A 27,282-nucleotide genomic window follows, 5' to 3' on the forward strand; every position below is an offset into this window, starting at 1 on the left:
AGTCACCAATGTTGAGTCCTTCCGCTTCCTGGGCACTATTCTTTCCCAGGACCTCAAGTGGGAACTGAACATCAGCTCCCTTATCAAGAGAGCTCAACAGAGAATGTACTTCCTACGGCAGCTGAAGAAATTTAATCTGCCAAAGACAATGATGGTGTGCTTCTATACAGCTATCATTCGGTCGATCCTCACCTCCTCCATCACCGTCTGGTACGCTGCTGCAACTGCCAAGGACAAGAGCAGACTGCAGCGTATCATCCGCACTGCTGAGAAGGTGATTGGCTGTAATCTACCAACCCTTGAGGACCTGCACACTTTGAGGACCCTGAAGCGAGCGAGGAAGATTGCGGACGATTCCTCGCACCCTGGATACTCTCTGTTCCAGCTACTCCCCTCCGGCAGAAGGCTGCGGTCCATCAAGACCAAAACCTCACGTCATAAAAACAGTTTTTTCCCATCTGCTGTTGGCCTCCTCAACAAGGCCAAGGGCTTAAAATGACTTTTACACTTAAAATGACTGTTACACTTACTATAACATTTTATCTACATAATTACACCTTTCCATACTTACAACGTGTAATCTTATTTGTATTTTTGTATTTTAAGATTGTTTAATACGGCTAATTAACATTTTACATTCGCATTTTATAAGGTCTACTTATTCATAATTTTAAAGATTTTAGCCCTTTGGTATTACTTATACTTTGTAACGTTAGTATAGTTAGAGTGTATACCTTTTATATAAGTTAAGATTCCTACTTGTTCAATGTATGCACCGTCCCGCCATAGTGAATTCCTTGTTTGTGCAAACTTACATGGCGATTAAAACCGTTTCTGATTCTGATTGTGAGCTGCAGACCCTAACCACTGCACCATGCAGCCAGATGCAATATTTTCCTTTGCCAGAAGCTTTATTCAGCAATGGTCATGCACAGCACGACAATCTGGGTTCTGTATTCTTAGAATTACCCAGACTCCTATGTGCGGCTGTGGCATCACACAGGAGTTTCCATATATTGTCACAACCACTCTACAAACGTTCTGACATTCTCTTACTATTATCTAGTAGGACAAAAAACATGCTACATAGAACTTCTATATATATACACGTATTATAGGGAAAATAACGTCGCATAACGTTAACATTTAAGTTTGAGAATAAAGTATTGTAAATGTATTTTACACTCTTAACAGATCAACTACCATGTGAATGTATTTTTGACTGCTGCCGCCGATAAAACAAAGCTGCATATTGTATTCTACTCGAAATTAAACGCACGGTAGTTATGCTAATATAGTATGAAAGGAGGACACGTAGATGTGATTCCAGGCTGCATTCTAGGTGTGTCCCTTCAGCTTGGTTCGGAGTCGAATCACACCAATTTTTGCAGCAAAAAAATCATCACTTCGGTGAATCAATATTAATGTGACCCAATCATCGACGTGTGAACCAATGTGTAAATCAATCATATTTCAATCATTTATAGTATTAAGAATTAGTAGTTGGCTGAAGTCTTCATTCGAATTACAAATTGATTCATTTAATGGATTGCTCGGTGATAGATTCAACAATTCACTGCCAGTAAGAGCTTGGCCACTTAGCAGCCCAAACCTACAACACCTCGTGTTTCCAGGCAATCTCCCATCCAAGACTAATTCGGGTCCAATCCTGCTTCGCTTCGAGATATGAAATCTTGGGCACATATCGGATGACTTGGCAGTTCCTGTAATTATTTTCAACACTGACAATGATGCAAATTAATTAATGTTATGGTCACCAAGGATGTATCAAGCACGGCAAAACACTTTAGTGAATGCCAGTCTTCATAAAAACTAATGCTAAGTTCAAACTTAATTGTGGAGCTTACGTGACTGCAGGAATTGCTCTTTGGTTCTTTCGGTAAAGTCACGTAGAAAGAGAAAATAAATATGTAATGTTGTATTTTCTCTTTATACGTGACTTTACCGAAAGAACCAAAGAGTAATTCTAAGTTATATGTGAATTAAATCATTAGTCGTTATATTCTTGTTGCGGTACATTTGCGAATTGATTAATTCACGGCATCTTTCAATCTGTGTGTCTATGTAATTATTATATTCTTGGGTCTTTCGGTAATTATTATTTCGCGTTTATGTATGTGTGGCAGCCATACATCGATTGGACTAGCACCATCATGTAAACGTCGCGCATTCATACAATGTATTGATGTCCCGATGCTCATTATCGCGATACAAAGATAGCGCAAGATGTCATGTCATCCATGCTGTGATGTACTGCACATTCCCTTGCATGGCAAAGATGACACTGTACAGTGTAGACATCTGGCTACAGTCAGTTTGTGATGTATTCTTTATTACGTGCAACACAATAACTGCGTCTGAAGAGAGATCCACTCCCATCAGTTTGGGTCATTCCAGGGTGGAGGTGTATGCTCAAATGGTATGTGGGACACATCCCAAATGGGCATTTGTTTAAGTTACGTATAAAGCTGGTCGTCTGCCGCCTCATTGAGTCAACTGCCCCCTTTTTTTGTCGAGTGCTACCTCACCGTGTCCACTGCCCCCTCGTTGAGTCGACTCACTGTGTCGACTACCCCCCCCCCCCCCCACCAACACTGCCTCATCACATAGACATAGAGCAGGTTAAAGAAGAGGGAATTAAGGTAGGAGTGCTGCTTGAATGTATGGACCAGAGAGCTGGACTCGAAGAACAATGGAAATCGGCTGTTGGAATGTAAGCACAGGTGTCAGAGACGGATGATGGGAAATGCCCTGGCAAGGCAAGCTAAGCAATGTGGACATCCGGAAGGGAACGTGGCAGGTAAGTGGCGTGTTTATGATTTGGCGTGGCAGGCTCCACTGGACGGGATGTGTCTCAGGATGGAGGAGGGCTGGTTACCGCGACGGGCATTTGGGAGTTTTGACTTAAAATTTTCGTGACTGCGGGAATTCATATTCTTGTTTTTTTTTTGGTAAAGTCACGTAAATAGAAAACAATGAATTTTGAAAAAAAATACAAATCAAATATAGTACAAATTCTCTCCGCATGACGAAGAACGCTTGTGTTGCCATCAAAACGTCGTGGGCTTTTGCTTTTATTATCTTCAATTTATTTTTATTTCTAAGTTTTAATTTGATTTTACTATTTTTATTGTGTTATTTTTGCTTTTATTATTTCAAACGTATTATTTTCAATTTATTATTTAAATGTAAAAATTGATGTTATTATTTTTATTTTATATAAATAAATAGATATTTTGTCTTCTATTTACGTGACTTTACCGAAAGAACCAAGAATAGGCATTGGGAGTGGTTTCCACGTGTCCAGCGACCAAGACCACTGCCCAAGGCTAGTGGGGATTACCGTAAGGGCAAATGATGTCGGACGCGTTTTTACTCTGCAGGCAGCTGCGGGGTTTGGCAGAGGGCAGAACGCTTTGGCATTAACGACTTTGGCCATGATGACATCTTGATCTTGATTGATCTTGAACAGTCATGGGCAGTGCCGCCGTTTGACAAGTTGGGGGAGCGATACCTAACTCCGTTGCGCAGACACGGGGAGAAGGGGGAGGAGGGAGGTTGACTTCAGGGGTGGAACGATCGAGCGATTAATCAAATGTTAATGTTCTTGGTTCTTCCGGTAAAGTCACGTAGAAGGGAAATAATAAAATAATACAAATAAAACATAACAAAATAAAATACTTTATTATATCCCTTCTACGTGACTTTACCGAAAGAACCAAGAAGATGAATCTCTGCAGTCACGAAAGCTTCAAATCGAAAAATCAAATGTTAATGATTACACTCATCATATATACAAGTGTAATGACCGAAAAATGACCAAAACTATATGCAGCCTGACGGCTATTTAGAAATAAACAAAGGTCTACGATTGGAAGAGAGAGGCCTCCACGGTGATTGGTCGGGGGGCAGACCTTTAAAGAGATTGGAAAATAATGGTTGAACGGGAAAACAGAGAAGATCCGTTAAAGGGAACGGGCAGGGGTTGGCTAAAGGTAAAAACAAGGACCAAGAATGTTCGAGAAAGGGGGCTGAGGGATATATAAAGGGGACAGCACGAGGAGTCGGAACACTCGGAGGAAGATACAAGCGGGAAGACAAGAAGGAAGCCCAGTGTCCCTCATTGTGGAAGTCGTTAGTAGTGTTCCTAATTGTGGAAACATTTCAATTAAAGTGGCTCTTCTCATTACTTTGTCGTCGGAGTCGTTACACATAAAACAGCGTGTGTGAGAATCCACGTTTTTCTATTCGCATTCGTTCCATGTAATGCATTCAGATATTACTTGCCAATTATTTTCGTTCAGTTGATTTTGCTTTGTTACACGGATGATCCCGTCTGGCTAGTTATCCGGCTATTTTACACGACAGTTCCGTGATGCGTGAATACAGCAACAACAACAAAATATCAATATTGTAGAGAATTAGTATAGGGCCTTTAAGGATCATTGCACCACGAACAAACGAGTTATTTAACGGTCGTAAACAAAACACGAGAATTAACAAACAGTGCTAATATAATATGAGAGCAAGAGGTACCAGATAAACTTCGATACAGGTGCAAGGTCTATATCTTAGCCTAACAAACCACTTGAAGCGTCGCTCGCCCCCTTGTATGCTGGATTGCAGTTGTAATCTGTTTCTATTGAGCATATCCCGAGAGTGTCGCAAATTGCCTAAGCTTTTGCTCTATCTGTACGATTTTAAAAGACTGCACTCATGTGACTAGAGTGTGATATGTTTGAGTTAAGATTCAGTAATGTACTAATTGTCAGTGTTCTATTTACACGTACTGTATGGAATAGAACGTGTAGATAATAATAGGCTGTGAACCACATGTAATTTCAATACATGTCATTGTTTTTTTTTAAACATCTTAATCCATACTCCTCATTATTTGTATCTTAAACATGTTGTACTCAGTAGGGGTATAACAATTTACCTCCCATCAGAGATGAAATTCATTGATAAAATTCAGTGCTGTGACTTTATTGAATAATTATTCATATATTGTCATGAACCTAATTTCCGCTGGTAACTGCAGGGTTCAAGTGAACCCATTGCAGGCGACGGAAATATAAATATTAAATAAAAAGGCCATTCTTACACAATTCAATAATTGAATTGTCAGCTTAAGAATGTCGATTCCTGAATCGATGCATTATTCCACCTCTTGTAGTTAATGTGGTAAATATAAAGTAATTAAGCAATATTTCCGACTATGGCATTGATGCCAAACTTGGACAAAGAAAATGGAACGAAACGTTGGTAAGTGCACAAATAAGCATGGCCAGATGCAAGTTTGCAATACATTTGAGAGATGAGAGACAGGGGAACACGTGGATTAAATAATCGAGGTATGTTCAAGAGGGAGGCAGGGGACGTGCCTGAGAGGACGTACAATGCGGAGATGGAGCAAAGATAGTGGCTCGTGTGCTGGTGCTCGTTATCTCACAGCACTGCGAAAGACGGAGGTGGCTTGTGGAGACGAGTAGGTTAATTATGGCCGATGATAATTGAAAAAGGTGAAAAAAATTAGTACTGTACTTTATTTCAAGATGTAGAAGAAAAGTTCATTCAACCGACTTCATAAATTATATCCACCGCTTCCCATGCTTGGAAACATTGCTTACCTTCTAAAGTCCATTTAATTGTGTATGTGGGTATCCATGGCACTGTTTTTGAATGTATGCGAGCAATGTGTAAAACGTTTTTTTTTTATTCCTACAATAAGCGGTTGATGCCATGGAAAACATTACTTCACCATGCTTCCATGTGGCACCACTTTGATAAAGGCCACGGGCATGGAAATGCACACGTAGACATTGCTTGAGTTGACGTACACACACCTACGTGGGAAACCAGCTCTTCGCCAAGAGTGGCGAAAACTGCGATTGGCTTCAGCGCTTTGCGGCAAACGTGATCTTTGGGAGATATTTTTTTTTTTACCCACGGACGAAGGCATAACGGCAAAAATGAATGGGTGGAAAAAACCCGATTTTTCCAGCGGCAGGCATCGGGTTTTTTCTTTAATACAATTAACCCCGATTTCGGGGAATTAAAACCTGGTTTAATGAATACGAAACTCTGATCCAAGGCTTAGGCTGCTTCCTCGTCGGTGCTGCTATCGTACTCGGGGGCCGTCGGGCACGGGGTAGTCGTAGAATGCGGCGGGCAGGTTGGTCGTGATGAACACGATCTTCTCCACAATCGTGGGCGCCAGTGAGTTCCTTAGCTTGGAATGGATGAAGCCCATCGTTGAGAAGTTGGCGAAGTGCGGTTCTACAATTAGAACCAATTAAACCGGATTTCTCCCAATCTCAGATGATCGGGTTTAATATAAAAACACAATTAAACCCGGTTGTAAAAACCCCGACTGTGCCACCCTTGCAAAAATTAGCAATCTCCCGCATGCTAGCGTGACCAATGTTTTTACAACCAGAGCACAAGTGTGGCAACACGGATACGGATAACTGTTTGGAAAGGCATCGCCGTGATCTCTGTAATTAAGCAAGCGAGCCCCTGCGAAGATTATAATGAGAGCAGAGCTATACGCGTCGCTACCAAGAATAGCGGCCACATTAATGCGTTTCGCTCGTCAGCCCGCGGAGGCTGTTACTTTGAACCAAATTGTGTTCGCTACGATACAACGACTTGTCTCAGATTTTAAGTGGCATTTGCCTATTCCACCCCCCCCCCCCCCGCAAAAAAAAGAATGCAGCAGCTTTGCAAACGCCGATAGTGAAATGTAATTGCGGCTCATGTCATCACTCTTGTTTCTTGTTTCAAAGGAAATGTACTGTTGGAAACGTTTAGTTAAATAACATGAATCTATTGTTAACGTTTACACACGTTTGGATGATTTTAACTCTTTTACAGTGTGCATAAGTGTGCAAGGGTGGAATGGGAGGCCAATGATGTCATTTGGTTTGGTAAAAACATACAATACAATACTGTACACCATTGCCACGTATTTTCTGTAAAGCACTGCCAGCAGATGTTTCCTTACCTTCCTGTATATTGTGAGTTACTGTACATCCATAACTTTCCAGTGGAATGAGTGTCCCACATGTGCCCGTTCGCCAGGAGGCCAATGTGCAAGCCCCTGCAACGAATTTCTCACGGCTGGTGAAAGAGCTTCCACTAGAGGTCGGTCTTGAGTACCCGTCTAGAGAGAATTTTGGTCGACTCCATCACGCTGGTCAGAAGTCTTCGAAAATGTGGTTAGGGGCCGTCCATAAATGACGTCACGCGATTTTGGACGATTTTTGACCCCCCCCCCCCCCCCATCGTCACACGGCGTCACAAAAAGTGAGACCCCCCCCTTCAAATATGACGTCACAAAGCTCTGCCCCCCCCCAAAAAAAAAAACATGCTTCAAATCGCTTTAAACTATTGTCATTGTAGTGCGTATTTGATGTGGCGCTGCGCTCTGATGTTGTAGGAGAAAAAAATTATTAAAAAGTCTATTTAATTAAGTAGAACGTGTTATCTATATTTATTAAAGTTGCGCATTTTTATGTGACGTCACATTTCTCACCCCCCCCCCTCTCGTCTCACATCGTCACAAATGTCTGACCCCCCCCCCCAGGTGCGTGACGTCATTTATGGACGGCCCCTTACTTTATCACACCATAGGGCACAATCTGCCGATCGACTGTGGCTTACCCATGCACATATTGCTGTGTGGACAGAGTTGCGGGTGCTGAAGGAACTTGCTCATTGTTCCAACTTCCGTTGCGCGGAGTTTGACCCGGTTAATCTCCGGGTGTGCTCGCCATTAAACCACTGACAGAATCCCAGTGTATGTATGTATATTCATATCGAGTGCAGTACCATTCATCTATTGTTTTATCCGTTTGTGTATGATGTGTTGCATGAAGTCTTGTAAATGCATGCTATACTGTTGTTGCCTTCTGTGTGAGCAATTTCCACCAACACAATCATACGTTGCAATGTACAATGCAAATCAATAATACAGACGTGAAGAAGAAAATTGCTTGCAATTATTGTGTTATATGTTTCAGTAAGCAAATACAATTTTAATATAGTTTAAACTTATTTTAGCGTGATATATGTAAACAAATGCATAGTGAACGGGGCACGATCCTGGTTCTCATCTGTATTTCCAAATTGTGCCACTAAATTGCAAACATATCACGTGATCAAAAATGGCAACGCCCTTGCACAACTGCACATTATAAGAGCAGCAATCTGCTTTTCATGTTTGTGTCCCCTGAGGGTATAACGACAATTCATACTTTATTCAAGAATCAACCTGCAACATTTCAATAATCATGCGAACTGTGGAAACATTTACAAATGTGTGCAAATGGCTGCTTTGAGATAAAAACAAATGCATTGATTTCACACACAAACATAGCCAATGAGACACCACAGATACAAGTCCTGTTTTCTTTATGACCTCACTCGTGTAATGTTTGACACCTGTTGAGCACAAACTTCTTGGTTATTGAACTTGTCATGGATTACTCAATCAACTCTGCACACACGAATCCGCACAGCCACTGATATGTGCTTAATTTCGACTTGTCCGTCATCTCAAATCATCCTGTCAACACAATGTTGAAGCTGAACCACCAACTGGCGTCCCACTTATTTTGTCATTGCAAACATGTTCACATGCGATTGCAGTCATTCCGCCCATTTGTAAGTGTGACCACAGTTTGTGCAGTGATCGCCCAAATCGCAGTGGACAAAAATACTAAAAGGAGATAATGTTCTTCTAATGTGTGGTTATAATTCGGGCTCCACCACCATCTTTAATAACATGATACAATCTGCCATCTAAGTGACAACATCTGAAAAGAAAAAAAATTGCAGGAGCAGGGTCATGCTCCATTCACCAACCATTTTTTCAAAACCAAAATTGCACTCACTTCGCATATAGAATATATTTAAAAAAAACTATCTACCAATGAAAGCTTTATCAATGATTTGAAACCGCATTATACTGAAAAATCACAGCACTGCGGCACTGCAATGCATAACTGCTTTTAATATTATTCACAACATGCATTACAAATAGGTTATGCGCCTCGAGTCTGGCTCGGAGTAATTGCAGCATTAAACAACGGATCATCTGGTGGCATCGCCATGCTGCCATTGACAGATAGAGTGCCCGTGTCCTCCTCCACTTCCCATTTATGAAAGTGTGCTCTCATTACTGTACGCTCAGCGATTCCTTGCGACGTGGCATGAATCAAGGGCTGCTTGTGGTTCGGGCAGGGCCTCGGGGATTCCTCTCGGGGGCAGCGCTAAGGCCTGAGTTGGCAGGCACCGGGGCCTCTCCCTTTGAGACTAATTTTAAACTCTGGCTTGAAAATGTATCCGTGTGTGCCCCGATCGAAAGATGACTGATGTCGTGGTAGCTGAAGGCTCCGTGAAACTCAGGGAAGGGAAAAAGGTTTGTTGCGTTCCTTTTTGTTATTACATTTCTTATTCCTTTTTTTTTGTGAGTTCCAATTAATTTTTCAACAACGACACTCTCCCTCTCCCTCGGTAACTCTGTCTTGTTCGTCCAGTGGAAAACGCGATGGGTCGTGCTGAAGAAGCCCTCGCCCGTGGCCGGTAAGTCAGCTGCGCAGGGAAAGATAAATCCGCCTTGGGCTGTTGACGCTCGGCCGCTCGCGTCTGCGCCGTTACCGCTGCATCGCCTTCTTCTTTTCAAGGGTCGACGGGGATGCGACAACGTCGAACATTGTGCCGCGATTCAAGCCCGGTCTGCTTTGCTTTGGCCGGCGTTTCTTTCGCAGAGCCAGGATTTGCTACAAAATGTATTTCTCACCGTGGAAAGTGCGCGGATTAGGAAGGCGGTTTTTTTTTAACGCCGCAAACGCGCTTTCACATGCGCGAGACTGGGACTCGAGAGGCTGAATAGTGCTGTGTGAATGTGGTTTCTGCTGGTCAGGCAACTTACTTGCTGTAGGTTTGCTGAATATCATGTGTTTTTTTCTTCTTTTTAGCGCGCGCATGTACATAGATATACTTAACTATTTCACTGCGACTCAACTGAAGAGGAACACGTCGGAATGGGAAGGACACGGATAGCGCTGTATTAATAGCGTGAGAAAAGGATTATATAAGTGCGATATTTCTTTGCTATGCTCGTTAAAACCTGATGATGTATGGCACAGCAAATAACATTTCTTTAAGTGACGTGTGTGCTTGCCGGCCAATCAATGTTTTCACATTACATTATATAAACACACGCAAAATAACTGACTTTATAGATTCATGCAAATAAAATGTGTTTTTTGTGTATTCCCGAATCATCGTCATACAAATATATATACAATTATTTAAGTGATAATTTACAGGTGAATAAATGTAATACATGCACTAATGTTTTGTAACAACTCCTTTGTTAAAACAATAATACATGCGTGTACTATTTAATGTTTGAAAATGCACGGCAGAGCCGTGGAAATCTCTACCTGTTTACACGCCACGTGTGTTCATTGCGGATAGTTCTCGCGATTATATTCCAGCATGATTGATTGAACATGCCAACAGCTGGTCAAGCAGCATGACCGGTCGTACATGGCTTTAATGAACCACGAGCGCTGTTCACAAGAACAGATGAAATGCATTAACTGGAAATAGGGTTCATTTTCATAAAGGTGCCAGTATTTTGTTTGCCTGCTGTGCCACTAAAACATCATTCACATTGAAGTCCCGATGCGAAGAAAATATGCTTCTCACACTAAACTAATAAAACATTGCAGCACGTTAACTATGTATAAGAAACCCCATTGCGAAGGCGTTCGTGGGTATGCTATGTGCGAAGGGGGTGACGGTGGTGCAGTAGTTTGCACTCTGTGCTATGAACCTGGCAATCTGAGTTTGATTCTCGTCCATGGCTAACATTAGCGGCAGGTTATATTGGAAACGGTCCTGGACCCAATCTTAATTTTGGAGCTTTCGTGACTGCAGGAATTATTCTTTGGTTTTTTCGGTAAAGTCACGTATACAGATAAAATAATAAATTAAATAATAGCATACGACGTTTCGATTGCAACACAAGCAATCATCATCAGGTATAATGAAATAGCAACATAAAATCTAACCAGAAAACTGTATAGACAGACATATAAGCAGACAGATATCACCAACCTGTGTTGCTCTCTCTATGTATCTTGGTGATATCTGTCTGCTTATATGTCTGTCTATAGTTTTCTGGTTAGGTCTTGGACCCCTCCTTTACCAACCCGCATTGAAAATCATCGTGGTGAAATTATGGTCAAATAATACCCATGACACGGTGTTACAAAAAAAAATTCATCTAGCAGGGGATTGACGGCAAAGCTATACCATAAACTATATAAAAATGAACAAGTGGAAAACAGACATGTCATAATTTCGGCGGAAAGTACCTTAACATTTAAATTGTGTAACAATGGTGTAGGTTTACAACACCTACCAATCAATACAGCGGCAAACACGATCAAAATCATTCGGAACATGAAATGTAATAAATAATGGCATGTTACTTTTAAATTTCTATACATCAGAAGAAAGGTATAGCAACAGTATTTTATATTAATGATGGATAATTCCCCCAGAATGTGGAATTATTTGTATGATACTGTATATATTTGTAATACATTATTGCGTAACATCCCATAAGAGAATTGGTTTTTTACCCTTCTATCTGGCAACAAAACTGACACCTTTGCCAGATAGAAGGGTAAAAAACCAATTATCATATTTTTTACTGGCAAATGAGGTTCCAATGGTGTAAAATCCCATACTTTCACAGTACTATATGCCATATATATATCAAATTTCCAGGCTCATATACGTTTCCCCTCGTGTTCGATAGCTTTCTTAACTCGCACAAACTGTGTGTAATAAAATATTACTTTTTAAACGCCCCGCCATGGAGATGGAACGATGAGATGAGCTCACGTGCGGGTGCAGGTGGATCATCATATGGCAGGATTCTATGAAATGGGGGCGGCTTGGGAAGGCCTTCATCGAGCAGCGGATTTACTCTGGCTACTGATGATCATGATGATACTTCATTCCATGTCTCAAGATTAGAACAGAAAACAGCATACTCTTTGGTTGTATCAGTAAAGTCACGTAGGTAAGGACGCTTGTGTTGCGCCCGAAACGTCGTGATTTAATTTATTTGTTTTCATTTTTCATTTCTTTTAGATTTTTTACCAACGTGACTTTACAGAAAAAACCAAAGAGTATGGATCCTTGCAGTCACGTAAACTTCAAATCTAAAAAAAACAGCACGTTGTGAGATTAATCTTGGTTGCTGCGTAAGTTGCGCATGAGAGTACGTAAGGTATTCCACGCGTGACCGAATGTAATTCTAAGACCCAAAATTGTGACATCGCCTCTCAACAGCCATGCACATGTATGCACACTGCAAGGGTTTATGTTGACGGAGGTACGTTTCAATGTGAACAAGTCTTTTCCTTTTTTCCAAGTGGTGTGGCTGCGTGATTAGAAGTGTGATGCCCTGGCCGCAGTCCACATTTCTGGGCCACGTGATTACAAAGAATCTCGCTGGAGCCAATGAGAGAGGTCCAGAAGTCCTGGGAGACGGTTCACAGGACTCTGCCGACGGGAAATTATGTAACATAATAATTGTTATTTAAAGTCGCAAGGTGCAGCGTGTGTTTTTGTAGCTGCTGCATCTCCGTTTATTAATAGATAGGAAAAATACAAGAGAGGGGGGGGGGAGATCTTACGTACTTGAAAAGACACGCATGATGGTGACCGCTTCCATCGGACTATTTTCGTCTTATCAGCCCCAACACTTTGCTTGAGCTATCTGATATTAATTTATCCGATATCTATGTCGCTTGCATTCTCATTATAATTGGTTTATTATCAAGGGAAGAGAAAGTGGAACAAACAAAGAACCCAAAGGTGATTACACTGAGTCTATAACGTGACAACACGATCATGTTAAAAAATATAATGTTGAGAAGACCACGTGATTGCCTTGAGCAAGTGGAGTTGTGCAACACATGTCTATTAGGTCATTCGAACGTAATCGTAATAAGATGTACTGGCGTTGTGTAATTGAACACGTTGACTGCCATACGACCCGCATGTGGGTCGTATGGCACCTTCTCTGTGGGGTTCATATGACCCACCTGTGGGCCATTTGCCACTTTAGATTTGAAGGGCTCTGTATTTTTCTCACCCTCACTGCGTGGCTTGCATAATGGCCCATTTAGGATGTCGACTTCCGTTAGAAATTTATTTTTTTATTTTGTCTTCTTTTGCTCAATTATTCACGACAAAGTAACGTATGTTACTTGTGACGGGTACAAATGTGTACTTTAGTTTTAGTTGTATAAGAGGAGCGCCAATCCTTTTGTCTTTAACCGAAACGAAAAATGGTAGAGCACGCTTCTTTATATATGAATGCGCTCGTGGAACATTAGCACGCGAAATATAGAGCAAACCGAGCAATTGCTCCGCACGTTAGCGCTTGTCTGGTGACAACGGTCGAAATGAAGACGAGCAGCCCCGTGTCCTCACAAGCTACACTATGCTAGCGGCGACAGAAAAAAAACCCAGTGTACATGTCCTATGTTGAGGGCCATCTGGAAAACCAGTGGGTTATATGGTCTCACAGTGATCCAATATCACTCAGATGCCACCACCACTGTCAGTGTATACCAAAAGTTGGATTTCAAGATTGGGAAGCTTCATGGAAAACGTTTGCGCCAATAATGCACTGGTGGCCCTAATCATGCTTTTGGGCACGGGGGAGGAATAAAGGAACAGGCAAAGAGAGGGCTTGGCAGTCAACACTTTTACATGATGTGAAATATTACCAAATGTTTTTTGTCACTAAAATATTAATCTGAATAACATTGAGGCTTTTCGTTTGTGATCATTTGTGATCATTAGACAGGTGAAATGCAATTGTTTTAACATTTTATTAGCAACGCAGGAAATATTCCAAGTTACGTAAATGCAGCTGAAAGATGAATGACTGTGCTAAAATTAACATGGAAAATAAATTTTCTACGGACTGGGTAAATCAGTGATGCATTGTATATGGAAATGCAGCAAAATCATTTTGCTAATTTATCTATATATACCACATAGAAGCTTTTCTGTCACGATATTTGACCTTGTTGCATTTGTGGAACAAATGAAATATCTGACATTTCCATGTGCACATATTGCTTTATCTGTAAGAGTAATGTTTATTGGGATATTATTTTCGTAAACATTGGCCTTAAGTACTAATAGTAAGAACAATATATATAGTTTTAATCACTGAAATAATTACATTCTAGTATACTTGTGTATAAATTATATATTTTAAAATATATAACTATTATGAGTGCACATATCGAACAAGTGCTCGTGTCTACATTTTGGGGGAGCTGAGCCCACTCAGATTGCTTTACCACATTTAATCATTTTGTACGGACCATTAATTGCTTAATTAGAATGGAACTGCAGGCCTTTGTTTGTCCACAAGGCAGGCTTAATTGAATGCATTGCTTCTGCCAGAAAAATATTGGTTCTTTTAAAAGCCCCGTACTAGTGTATTGAACTGTATTTCAATGAAGCGATTAACCTCTGTATTCCAATTAACCAACCAAATACCTGCTCCTGATGCATGCAAATTAAAGCCTCCTCAGCGTTTGATCATACTCAAGTTCCCACATACTATACTTCTGTGTTGTAGGGAAGATTGTTCCAAAATTTTCCATTTTTAAAGATGCAAACTGAACGTGTCGCTCTACTAACAAAGTCACAACGCCTGATGCCACGTGACATCACTTTAAGAGGTAAAAAAACATGAAAGCGAAGTGACGTGAAGCTATTTCCCGTGACACAAAACATGAATATCTTCCAGAACCTCGTGCCTCGTCCCAATTTGGGGGACATTTTTTCGAATTAATCCGGAAATTGTGAGCACATCCCCCCAGTCTGTTGTTTTCAAATGACCATGTCGACCGCAGACTGCCTCAACCTCCTCGCCTTCAAGGACAGGCGAGACAGCTGCATCGTGGAGAGCAAGAAGGAGAGAGGCAAGGGAGAGCGCGAGCGGCACAAGGAGAGGGACAAGCAGAAGGAGAGGCTGGAGAGCGAGCGGGAGAGGGCTGACCTCTTCCTGGAGAGCGTGTGCGGCCTGCAGGGCGGCCTGTCGCTCGAGGGATGCGACCACGTGCTGGCCATCATCTCCCTCACCCAGGTGCTGCTGCTGGGTTTCGACTCGCCGCGCAGCCTCGCCGAGTGGGACGAGCAGCTGCGGGACTGCCTGGGAGAAGGTGCGGGGACGGTGGCCGCACTTGCAGCAGCTTTCACGACACTTGCGTCGTCGCTCTAGCGCTTCTGATCTCCGACGCGTACCGCGCATCATGTTCCCAAAGAAGCTCCCAGCCGGCACGTGGTGCGAAACGTTGGACACAGCGCCGAACGAACACGCGGTTCACCTCGATGACACATTGGAGAGCTATGAGCACGGCTGTAAAAGCGTTCGTTACAAGTAGTATGCACGTTGCCAATAAATGTGTCCGCGTTTTTAAAGAATTACAGACGGCAGTTTCAGCGAGGTGGATACAAATTGCGCACGCAAATACTTGATAGTAAAAAAAAACATATAGTTTTCGATTTAAAGGTTTCGTGACTGCAGGAATTCATCTGCTTGGTTCTTTCGGTAATGTAACGTAGAAGGGAAGTAATAAAATAATAAAAATAAAACATAATAAAATAATTCTCACGACGTTTCGGCCACAACGCAAGCAGCCGTCACCTGAGGACAGCTGCTTGCGTTGTGGCCGAAACGTCGTGAGAATTATTTTATTATGTTTTATTTTATTATTTTATTACTTCCCTTCTACGTGACTTTATCGAAAGAACCAAGAAGAAAAAACATATAGGTTTCTAAATGGCCCTTTATGACCCATAAGAATGTGGTAAGAAGTGAATTTTGGTTAAATAACGATGGGCAGTGGACAAAAAGTGGAAAAGGATGTTTGGTGTTTAGCCGAGCTCGAGGAGTTGGTCATGATCGGCACCAACTGAGTCGTTCGCGCTGGTCCTGCTGGCATTGTGTGAATATCACAAGAGAATCGTAAATTCTGCTGCAATGTTTTTTTTTTACTGTATATCGATCATTCGTATCTTGCCGTTTTTCATGTAACGTAATTTTCACAGCGTTACACCTTGTGACATATAATTATAATTAGATTAAATTAGTAAATGACAATGTAAGGCGAAGCGACACAACACAATTATGCAGCTTGAGCAAACGCATTAACTCAAAATAGAAAAACCACAGTAACACGCGCTCAATCAAATACGCAAAGCTTCCAAACGAATGCACGGCAGGCAGAATAGGTTCGTACATAATATAACTGTTTCAGATGGCAACGAACAAGGTGAACAGCACCTAGGACATCACATGGTAAAAACCCAATTTGGCATGGAAGGTGCTGGCAGCCACACGCCATCAATCAGTGACAAAGAAATGCATTTTTCCTAACTTGATCAATCAAAATCCATTTCGCAACATATGGGAGGTGCAGTCGTCACCATATCTATAATTGTGGTCTAGATTTATGGGCAAATAATGCCATAGGATTAATGACACAGCAAGCGTGCCTGGGAGGTCTTGGTTTCCTGATGGGGTCTGACCTCTACCCATGCCGTTAAACAGCTCCGATCAACAACTGCCACACGGCAGACCTGCCATCATGCATTCAGAAGATGTCAGCACATTACTGTTATTATCATAGTTGGGAGACCTACGACTATATATGGGCTCTTGCAATGAGCTATTAGCCTCGCCACCACCACCACATTTCATTTCTAAATCATTGACCCCACGTGCAACAAACTCATCAAATCTGTGCAGTGAATCTGCCCGGGAGCATTTCATTCACTGGTTTAGGGCACAGTGCAACGTCACGAATCCCCCAGGATATATCCGCCGTTCACACCCAGTGCCGTGTTGGTGTGGGGTGCAGCTAATTGTCTATGGATGTTCACAAATGCAACCTTTTCACACGCAGTAAATACCGTAAAGTGTCCTTAATGTCGGCGTACGTTTCGCTTGCTTTTAAAGCACAGTCAAACATTGTCCCCATGTTTGGCACGGTTTTGTGCTGCATAATTGTCCAGTAACCTCTTTGTGCAATGGTGGTTTAACTGTCACTTGCTATGAATGTTCACAAATGCAACCTCTTCACACATTCGCAGCGAGTTGGATATACGACGCTGTGTACCTTGCGACATGCGATGAGTGTGAGTGGTAGATTTACACAAAGGAGTGCAATAGATTCACTGCAATGAGCATCCGTGTGCATTCCCAATTTGGCAACCATACAACGTCAACACAAATCGACATCCTTTATCTACGTATGCAAGTCTACCTGGATATTACATCTGCCTATTGGTACACCAGGTATTTACATGACTGCTTAGTCATTTCATTGGCAAACACAAAATATCGGAGAGTAAGGTACTATATGAATTGCTGTTTGTATTTGATTGACTGATACATTGTTCAACTTTTAATTATAAACGAAGCATATATCCCAGAGTGTATGGGCATCTATTACCAGGCCAGATTACGCAAATTCAAACATTTATTGTTGCATTTGTTTAAGGGAATGTTCCAATTTCGTAATTGGTTTAATTATTATTCATAAATGTTTTATGTAGGCCTCGATATGTGAGATATCTGATTAATTGCTTCAGTAACATGCTATTCACGATTGCTCACATAAGTGGTCAACTTTAGTATAATTTTGAATAGATCTTAGTGGTATTAAGAGGGCCTAATTAAGACATAACGGTCTTGCAGTCATTTCAGAATATGACTTAAATAAACTCCCAATTGTATTTGACATTTCCTCACGGATGTGGTGCCCGTTATAGTTAATTACTTAATCGCTCAGATATTTTGTTGATACCTTTTCTAACATTTGCCATTTTCGTTGCTGTTGAATCTAAAGCATTTCACCGCCATTCTGTGGCTGTAATGAGTAAAAAAAACCCTACATGAGTGGGTGTGAATACAGGCACCATTTCACCGAACTAAAATTCAGTTATATGCAATAAGTAGATGTGAAAAGTGTGATATAAATGTCATTATAAGATACAGCAACATATATATTACAGTGGCCTTCCAGTGTATACTATATATAGCCTTGACTTTTCAATTGAAATAAATATGGAATTTATTCCATCACTTAATGCAAGGAGATCGCTAAAAGGCTTTTCACGGTGTCCCAAAAATTATGAAACGTAACTCAATATCCATGGCAGCGTCTTAATGAAATATGCATCGTAATTGCACTTTTTATCCTCGAATTTCTTTGATAAAAATATAATATATATAAAAAGCCACATCAACCAATCATTTCAATGACTCAACTCTTTATTAGAAGCTTCATATAATTTTTATATAACTTCCTCCGTTCCAATAAAATCACACCAGTTTAAATCACACCGCATTAACCTATTGTGCAACACTAAAAAACACCCGCATATCACACTGGGTATGATCCAAAGCTCAATGTCATGCAGCCCAGGTTCATACATTAGGGATGAGAGTCTGCAGCTGCAAACACAGCAAATATATAATAGTATTTGATATCCAGTGAAGACCCCATTCCTGAATATATGAACCCAACTTCTTCGTACATTGGCATATAGTGCTTCTCAATGCCTTATTTAAGATTACAGGGATATGTATTTTCCAAATGGCATGGGATGCAATACAGTATATATTCTTGCGATGCAATACAAACCCTCACAATCACATATATCCAGCAGCGGAACAAATCAGCTGAACGTGAATCGTGTTTGCAATAGCTCTTGTTCATGCCAACAAAAAGTTCAAGGTGCAGTTCTGCATTTTCAGACAGGGCCTCCACTAGTGGGAGCTCTAGAGAGCACCTCTAGAGGGTATTTAGCCTACTCTTCCACGTTGAAGGAGGTTAGAGTACCCAAACTCCAGCACACGTGACCTACGGATCCACTAACTATGGTGTACTCATTTATTCTGCTGGGTGGACAGCGATTGGAGGACTGAACTCTTTCCCATTCCGAGACGACTGCAAGTTGCAGGGTGGGTCCCGTTCACCACAGAATCTCGGAACGTGCGAGCGGTTAGCATTAATTTTATATAGAGACGTAGTGCCGTTGCTTTTAAAGACATTGTACTCACCGCAGAGAACTGTATTGACATGACCGCACTCCAGCTGGCGCCAAACTGTGCCACACACCCTCCCACATGGCCTTAAACTTTCGATTCCGTTCCGATGACGTACAGGTACGTACGTGCGTGTATGTCTATATAACCGATGACGTACACGCACGTCATCGGAATGAGAAAGGGTTAAGGAACGTGTCCCATTGCTTAAATGCCAGGAGGATAAACTGAACCTGCGATTTCTGGATTGCAATTCCAGTTTGCCAACCAGCAGCAGCATCTCCCTCATGCCTCGTATGGATAATTAAATATACACATTGCGAACTGCCCTCAGCACCACTCACGACCTCTTACATGTATTACCTCACTCTTGTTCATTCTGCAGTCATTAAGCTGACATAGGTTATTCAGCCATCGCCTACCTTAATATTAATTCAGTAATTCACTCCTTTTCCCACGGTGCAGTGCATCCAATACTTCCTACAACCTCAGCCCCTGCGTTAATTAGCCACAGTCCACTCATAGGCATTGCAAAGTGCCCTCGTTAGCCATCACGAGTGAAGATAATTAAGTGATGAATAGGTTTTTTTTTTATACACACAGGCAAATTGCGTGTTGCCAATACTGGGCTATTAATTTAAAATATATTAAACTTAATATGCATTTACTCGGTTATAAAGATAGTAAAAAATAATACTATTTTACATCAATATTTGTATATAATGCATATATCTAATCTATATATATAAAATCGTTCATGTCTGTCTGTCTGTGTGTGTGTGTGTGGACTTTGGCCCATACGCACTTTCATTGGACGGCGGTTGCCCCTGCCAATGGCTAGCCACGCCTTCGCCGCTTTCATTGGACCTGGCAACGGCTAGCCACGCCTTCGCCAAGGGCTGCAGTTTCATTGGACGGCGGTTGCCCCTGCCAACGGCTAGCCACGCCTTCGCCACTTTCATAAGCTCCGTATTTAATTAAATAATAGCCATTACACAGTATTGTTGGAGCGCTAGGGGGGGGGGGGGGGAAGGAACGCCACCCGTACCCTGCCTTTTCCAAGCCGACAATTTTAGGCGAGGCCGCAGGCTTTGCACGCTACTAGGCCTCGACACCCACCACGCCACTCTGAGGTAAATTCATCAAAGTTTTTCCTACTCTTCACTACACCCCCACCACAATGTGTGCTATTAATATTACTTTTAAACCCAACGCGCCAACAATCGATTACTTTAATGTTCACTGTACAAATACTCATTAAGCTGGGTGAGCGTACTGCCAGTCTATCATGTACACTGTAGCCTGCTTATTAAGCTCGGTGAGCGTACTGCCACTCTATCATGTACACTCTAGCCTGCTTATGAAGCTGAGTGCGTGTACTGGCAGTCTATAATGTGGACTCTTGCCTGGTTATTATAATCGATTCTTTATATGTTCTTTGTACAAACAGTCATTAAGCTGCTTGAGCGACCCCAGTTCGATTCCAACTCACGCCCACCACCGCTGACGATTATTTGAAACGGACCTGGCCCTCCCCTAGGTCCACTCAGCCTCAAAAGCGTAACTGCTGTCGTGTGTGAACATCGTCACTGGGGAGACAAAGGCGGCGGGGCATCGTGGATCCAAGTCCCGGGCGAAGCCGGGTCATGTGTATGTGTGTTTGTGTTTATGTGTATGTCTGTGTGTCTCTATGTATGTGTGTATGTATGTGTATGTATGTGTTTGTGTGTATGTGTGTGTGTATGTATGTGGGGTTTTTTATGTCTTTATGTGTATGTCTGCGTGTCTCTATGTATGTGTGTATGTACGTGTGTGCATGTGTTTGTGTGTATGTATGTGTGTGTCTATGTATGTGTGTGTATGTGTTTCTGTGTATGTATGTGTGTGTATGTATGTGTGTTACGTGTCTGTCTGTGTGTCTGCATGTATGTGTGTGTGTATTGTGTATGTGTTTGTGTGCATGTATGTGTGTGTTTGTGTGTATGTGTATGTCTGTGTGTTTGTATGTGTGTGTATGTGTGTGTATGTGTTTGTGTGTATGTGTGTGTATGTATGTGTGTGTATGTGTTTGTATGTGTTTGTGTGTTTACGCTCGCATTACACAAATGTGTTGCTGGTCTAAGGCGTTCCTCGCACAGCATTGCCGCTTTATTATTTCAGTCGTTTACTGCCTTACGCACCCTGAAAGTCGTGTGTGTCTGCAGCAAGCGCGTGTATGTGTACCTATGGACGCGCGCGCGTGTGTTGTGTAGGGGGAACGGTAGTGTAGTGCTTAGCGTGCTGTCTGTGTCTGTGTGTGTGTCTGTGTGTGTGTCTGTGTGTGTGCGTGTGTGGTGTGTGGGGAGCGGTAGTGTAGTGCTTAGCGTGCTGTCTGTGTGTCTGTGTGTGTGTGTGTCTGTCTGTGTCTGTCTGTGTGTGTCTGCGTGTGTCTGTGTGTGTGTCTGTGCGTGTGTGGTGTGTGAGGAGCGGTGGGTGTAGTGCTTAACGCTACGCTGCGCTACCAACCCGGCGAACCGAGTTCGATTCCCGCTCACGGCCACCACCGGTGACGATTATTTGAACCTCCCCTAGGTCGACTCAGCCTCAAACGAGTAACTGGTGTGGCGTATTAACATCGGCACTTGGGAGACAAAGGCGGCCGGGCGTGGTGGATCCAAGTCCCGGGCGAAGCCGGGTAGTACAGCTAGTCTATATATATAAAATCGTTCATGTCTGTCTGTGTGTGTGTGTGTGGACTTTGGCCCATACGCACTTTCATTGGACGGCGGTTGCCCCTGCCAATGGCTAGCCACGCCTTCGCCGCTTTCATTGGACCTGGCAACGGCTAGCCACGCCTTCGCCAAGGGCTGCAGTTTCATTGGACGGCGGTTGCCCCTGCCAACGGCTAGCCACGCCTTCGCCACTTTCATAAGCTCCGTATTTAATTAAATAATAGCCATTACACAGTATTGTTGGAGCGCTAGGGGGGGGGGGGGGGGAAGGAACGCCACCCGTACCCTGCCTTTTCCAAGCCGACAATTTTAGGCGAGGCCGCAGGCTTTGCACGCTACTAGGCCTCGACACCCACCACGCCACTCTGAGGTAAATTCATCAAAGTTTTTCCTACTCTTCACTACACCCCCACCACAATGTGTGCTATTAATATTACTTTTAAACCCAACGCGCCAACAATCGATTACTTTAATGTTCACTGTACAAATACTCATTAAGCTGGGTGAGCGTACTGCCAGTCTATCATGTACACTGTAGCCTGCTTATTAAGCTCGGTGAGCGTACTGCCACTCTATCATGTACACTCTAGCCTGCTTATGAAGCTGAGTGCGTGTACTGGCAGTCTATAATGTGGACTCTTGCCTGGTTATTATAATCGATTCTTTATATGTTCTTTGTACAAACAGTCATTAAGCTGCTTGAGCGACCCCAGTTCGATTCCAACTCACGCCCACCACCGCTGACGATTATTTGAAACGGACCTGGCCCTCCCCTAGGTCCACTCAGCCTCAAAAGCGTAACTGCTGTCGTGTGTGAACATCGTCACTGGGGAGACAAAGGCGGCGGGGCATCGTGGATCCAAGTCCCGGGCGAAGCCGGGTCATGTGTATGTGTGTTTGTGTTTATGTGTATGTCTGTGTGTCTCTATGTATGTGTGTATGTATGTGTATGTATGTGTTTGTGTGTATGTGTGTGTGTATGTATGTGGGTTTTTTTTTATGTCTTTATGTGTATGTCTGCGTGTCTCTATGTATGTGTGTATGTACGTGTGTGCATGTGTTTGTGTGTATGTATGTGTGTGTTTGTGTGTATGTGTATGTCTGTGTGTTTGTATGTGTGTGTATGTGTGTGTATGTGTTTGTATGTATGTGTGTGTATGTATGTGTGTGTATGTGTTTGTGTGTTTACGCTCGCATTACACAAATGTGTTGCTGGTCTAAGGCGTTCCTCGCACAGCATTGCCGCTTTATTATTTCAGTCGTTTACTGCCTTACGCACCCTGAAAGTCGTGTGTGTCTGCAGCAAGCGCGTGTATGTGTACCTATGGACGCGCGCGCGTGTGTTGTGTAGGGGGAACGGTAGTGTAGTGCTTAGCGTGCTGTCTGTGTCTGTGTGTGTGTCTGTGTGTGTGTCTGTGTGTGTGCGTGTGTGGTGTGTGGGGAGCGGTAGTGTAGTGCTTAGCGTGCTGTCTGTGTGTCTGTGTGTGTGTGTGTCTGTCTGTGTCTGTCTGTGTGTGTCTGCGTGTGTCTGTGTGTGTGTCTGTGCGTGTGTGGTGTGTGAGGAGCGGTGGGTGTAGTGCTTAACGCTACGCTGCGCTACCAACCCGGCGAACCGAGTTCGATTCCCGCTCACGGCCACCACCGGTGACGATTATTTGAACCTCCCCTAGGTCGACTCAGCCTCAAACGAGTAACTGGTGTGGCGTATTAACATCGGCACTTGGGAGACAAAGGCGGCCGGGCGTGGTGGATCCAAGTCCCGGGCGAAGCCGGGTAGTACAGCTAGTAAAGATATAAATTTGTGCTGAATTTTTTTTTAGTTGCCTCCCATCATCACCAAATATTCCATATACACGGTACCTGTTCAGCAGAATACTAATGCATAACATACTGCAAATAATAATTGATACACTTGTTTACAATGCATGTCGATATCACAAATAGGAAAAACTAAGTTAATGTAGTTAAGCTTCTTAAAGAATTCTACAAAAAAACACATCAAAGTGTTCAAGAGTAGCAACAATAGCATATTGATTTGGCTGCTATTGGACCGGCAGCAGAAATAAATCTCAACAAAGCACAGCCACGGTTGCCTGACCACCACACGTTTATCCACCAGGTGGTATTAATTGCATCAACCATGAATGGACAATAGGCTGAGTCATCCGTTCATGGCCGGGACTTTAACCCCCACGCCCTGATAATTTGGGAGCCCTACTGACTCTAAGTAAACTCAAAGGTATTTTACGACGCGGCTAGCTGCAGCGTTTGGGACGAATGCCACTGGGCTTACACAAAAGGGCCCAGGTTGTCACAAATGAATATCTTGCCAACAACGAAAAACGATTGTTATAACATGCACAAAGTGAAACCGTATGTTTGTGAGTAGGCAATGGATTTCACTGACGTCACTGTATTCCCCTTAGCTTCACTTTACCCGGGTTGAGGCTGTTCGTCTCACTCACACTGCAAGCCACATTTTCTCTCTGCCTCTCTCCTTGCACTGGTCAACTTCAGAATCTCCCTCCCATTACCCAACTCATTACCCTACTCAAGGCAAAAAATGAAAACCGTATTCTCCAGATAATATATTTTTTTTAAATGTCCATGCATTTTAAAGCAAACTTAAAAGGGTGCGCTCTTATACTATGGCAGGTTTTGTTGTGATCAGAATTGTGGTATAATAATACAACAATAATAGCACACGACTCACGCGTGGCTGAACGTGTGGGGAGCGGTGGTGGAGCGGTTAGCTACGAACCCGGCGAACCCGAGTTCGATCCTCGCTCACGGCCAACACCATCAGTGACGATTATCTGAAACGGTGTCCTGAGCTTCCCCTAGGTCGGCTCAGCCTCGAACGAGTACTTGGTGCGGTGTGCAGTAAACATCGCCGCAGGGGAGACAAAGGCGGCCGGGCGTGGGGTTTTACATTGTCTGCCGACAATGTACGCATAGGAAACGGGGGTGGGGGGGGGGGGGTGAAGCCTCGATAATAATTTGTCTACATTGGCCTTCAAATGAGCCACAGTTCAGTGTCTTGAGCTGTCAGACAACGAGTACTAGCGGGAGAAGTGGCACTGTGGGAGAGGCGTCACTTCGTGTGCCACCGTGCCCCTGACTGCAGCTGTCACGCAGCTCAGCAACATCAGTGGCCAAGGTGCGCGACTTAATTCCTTAATGCAGCCGGCGATGGACTCTCTGTTTGCTTAAAACACGTTCATATTTCGATTGAAAGCTTTCGTGACTGCAGGGATTCATCTTCTTGGTTCTTTCGATAAAGTCACGTAGAATGGAAATAATAAAATAATAAAAATAACACATAATAAAATAATATAATAGTCTATTTTTTATTTTATTATGTTTTATTTTTATTAGAATAAAATAATATAACAGTATATTTTTTATTTTATTATGTTTTATTTTTATTATTTTATTATTTCCATTCTACGTGACTTTACCGAAAGAACCAAGAACACGTTCATATTATTAATCCTTGATCGTTTCTGCGTGGATTAAATATCGGCCGTTCTATAGGATTCGGGGGGGTGGGTCAGGCGTACGTACGCAGGTGGGGGGGGGGGGTCTAAAAAGTCTACGTGCGTACAGGGAGAGGGGGGGGTCAAGTTTTGACAGACAGATTTTTTGCGTACCTACTCAATGGATGCCCCCTAGGTGGTTATTGTGGTGGTTGTAGTTCTTCTTGGTTCTTTCGGTATGCTAGTATTTAATTTAATTCATTATTTTGTCTTTATACGTGACTTTACCGAAAGAACCAAAGAATAATTCCTGCAGTCACGAAAGCTCCAAATTAAGTTTAAAGTCACGTGACTTCACCGAAAGAACCAAGAAGATGAATCCCCTGCAGTCACGAAAGCTTTAAATCGTGGTGGTTGTTATTGGTGGTGGTCGGTGAATTTTTTTTATTTTTGTGCCCCCCCCCCACGCCCCCTAGGTGGTTATTGGTGGTGGTCGGTGAATTTGTTTTATTCTTCTTGGTTTTTTCGGTAAAGTCACGTGACTTTACCGAAAGAACCAAGAAGATGAATCCCTGCAGTCACGAAAGCTTTAAATCGTGGTTGTTGTTATTGGTGGTGGTCGGTGAATTTGTTTTATTCTTCTTGGTTTTTTCGGTAAAGTCACGTGACTTTACCGAAAGAACCAAGAAGATGAATCCCTGCAGTCACGAAAGCTTTAAATCGTGGTTGTTGTTATTGGTGGTGGTCGGTGAATTTGTTTTATTTTTGTGCCCCCCCCACGCCCCCCCCCCCGTGCCCCCCCCCCCCCCCTCGTGCCCCCCCATGCCCCCCACCCCCCCAGTGCACAGCTTCGCGGTGTGGGTGCCAGCGGGCAGCCGTCTGGAGAGCGGGCCGGCCACGCTGCACTTTCGGCACAACGCTTTCGTGCTCACGCGCCACGCGCCCCCGGCGCTGCTGGCGCACTGGCGCCTCGCGGAGCTGCGCCGCTACGGCGCCGTGCCCGGGGGGTTCGCGTTCGAGGGCGGCACGCGATCAGCTGCAGGTCCCCTGAAAGCAATCGCCTCGCACCCCCCCCCACCCACCCAGCCAGCAAGCGGAGATCGTGATTGACTGCTTGGGGCAATTTCAATTTAAGGCTGTCGTGACTGCAGGGATTCATCTTCTTGGTTCTTTCGGTAAAGTCATCACGTAGAATGGAAATAATAAAATAATAAAAATAAAACATAATAAAATCATTCTCACGACGTTTCGGCCACAACGTAAGCAGCCGTCCTCAGGTGAAGAACAGGTCTGTCGAGAAGACATTCAGACTCTGTCTTCTCGACAGACCTGTTCTTCAACGCAAGCAGCCGTCCTCAGGTGAAGAACAGGTCTGTCGAGAAGACATTCAGACTCTGTCTTCTCGACAGACATGTTCTTCACCTGAGGACGGCTGCTTGCGTTGTGGCCGAAACGTCGTGAAAATTGTTTTGTTGTGTTTTATTTTTATTATATTATTATTTCCATTCTACGTGACTTTACCGAAAGAACCAAGAAGATGCTTGGGGCAAGTGATGTTAGTTGGGGGGTGGTTGGTTAGTAACCACACCCCGGACGGCTTTGTCTCTGCCCCGGTGGCGATGTTTACGCACCGCGCCAGGTTACTCTATTGAGGCTGAGTCGACCTAGGGGAGGCCCATGACCGTTTCAGATGATCGTCACTGGTGTTCGCCGTGAGCGGGAATCAAATTAGGGTTTGTAGCGCAGTGCGCTAACCACTACACACCGCTACACACTACAACCACCAAGAAAATGTCTTGACAGAAATCATGGTATTTTTAGTGTTTTACATTTTTCTCCCTTCGACAAGGTGACACAATTGCTATGCGTGATGATGATGGAAATCTTTAAATAC

The 27,282-nt window shown here is 43.2% G+C and overlaps 1 protein-coding gene across 1 annotated transcript in view; it reads left to right on the plus strand.

Annotated features, from left to right (window-relative positions):
• Positions 1-9,269: 9,269 nt before the first annotated feature.
• Positions 9,270-27,282, plus strand: part of LOC133350647 (protein Dok-7-like) — a 49,612-nt gene continuing 31,599 nt past the window's right edge. Inside the window, exons 1-4 of the mRNA XM_061565245.1 lie at positions 9,270-9,445; positions 9,564-9,609; positions 14,997-15,305; positions 26,230-26,430. Coding sequence (XP_061421229.1) covers positions 9,392-9,445; positions 9,564-9,609; positions 14,997-15,305; positions 26,230-26,430 — 610 coding nt within the window. The 5' untranslated portion in view covers positions 9,270-9,391. The remainder of the gene's footprint in view (positions 9,446-9,563; positions 9,610-14,996; positions 15,306-26,229; positions 26,431-27,282) is intronic.

This window comes from Lethenteron reissneri, chromosome 34, assembly GCF_015708825.2.
Source record: "Lethenteron reissneri isolate LAM-NWPU_2019-01 chromosome 34, ASM1570882v1, whole genome shotgun sequence".
Classification (NCBI taxonomy): domain Eukaryota; kingdom Metazoa; phylum Chordata; class Hyperoartia; order Petromyzontiformes; family Petromyzontidae; genus Lethenteron; species Lethenteron reissneri.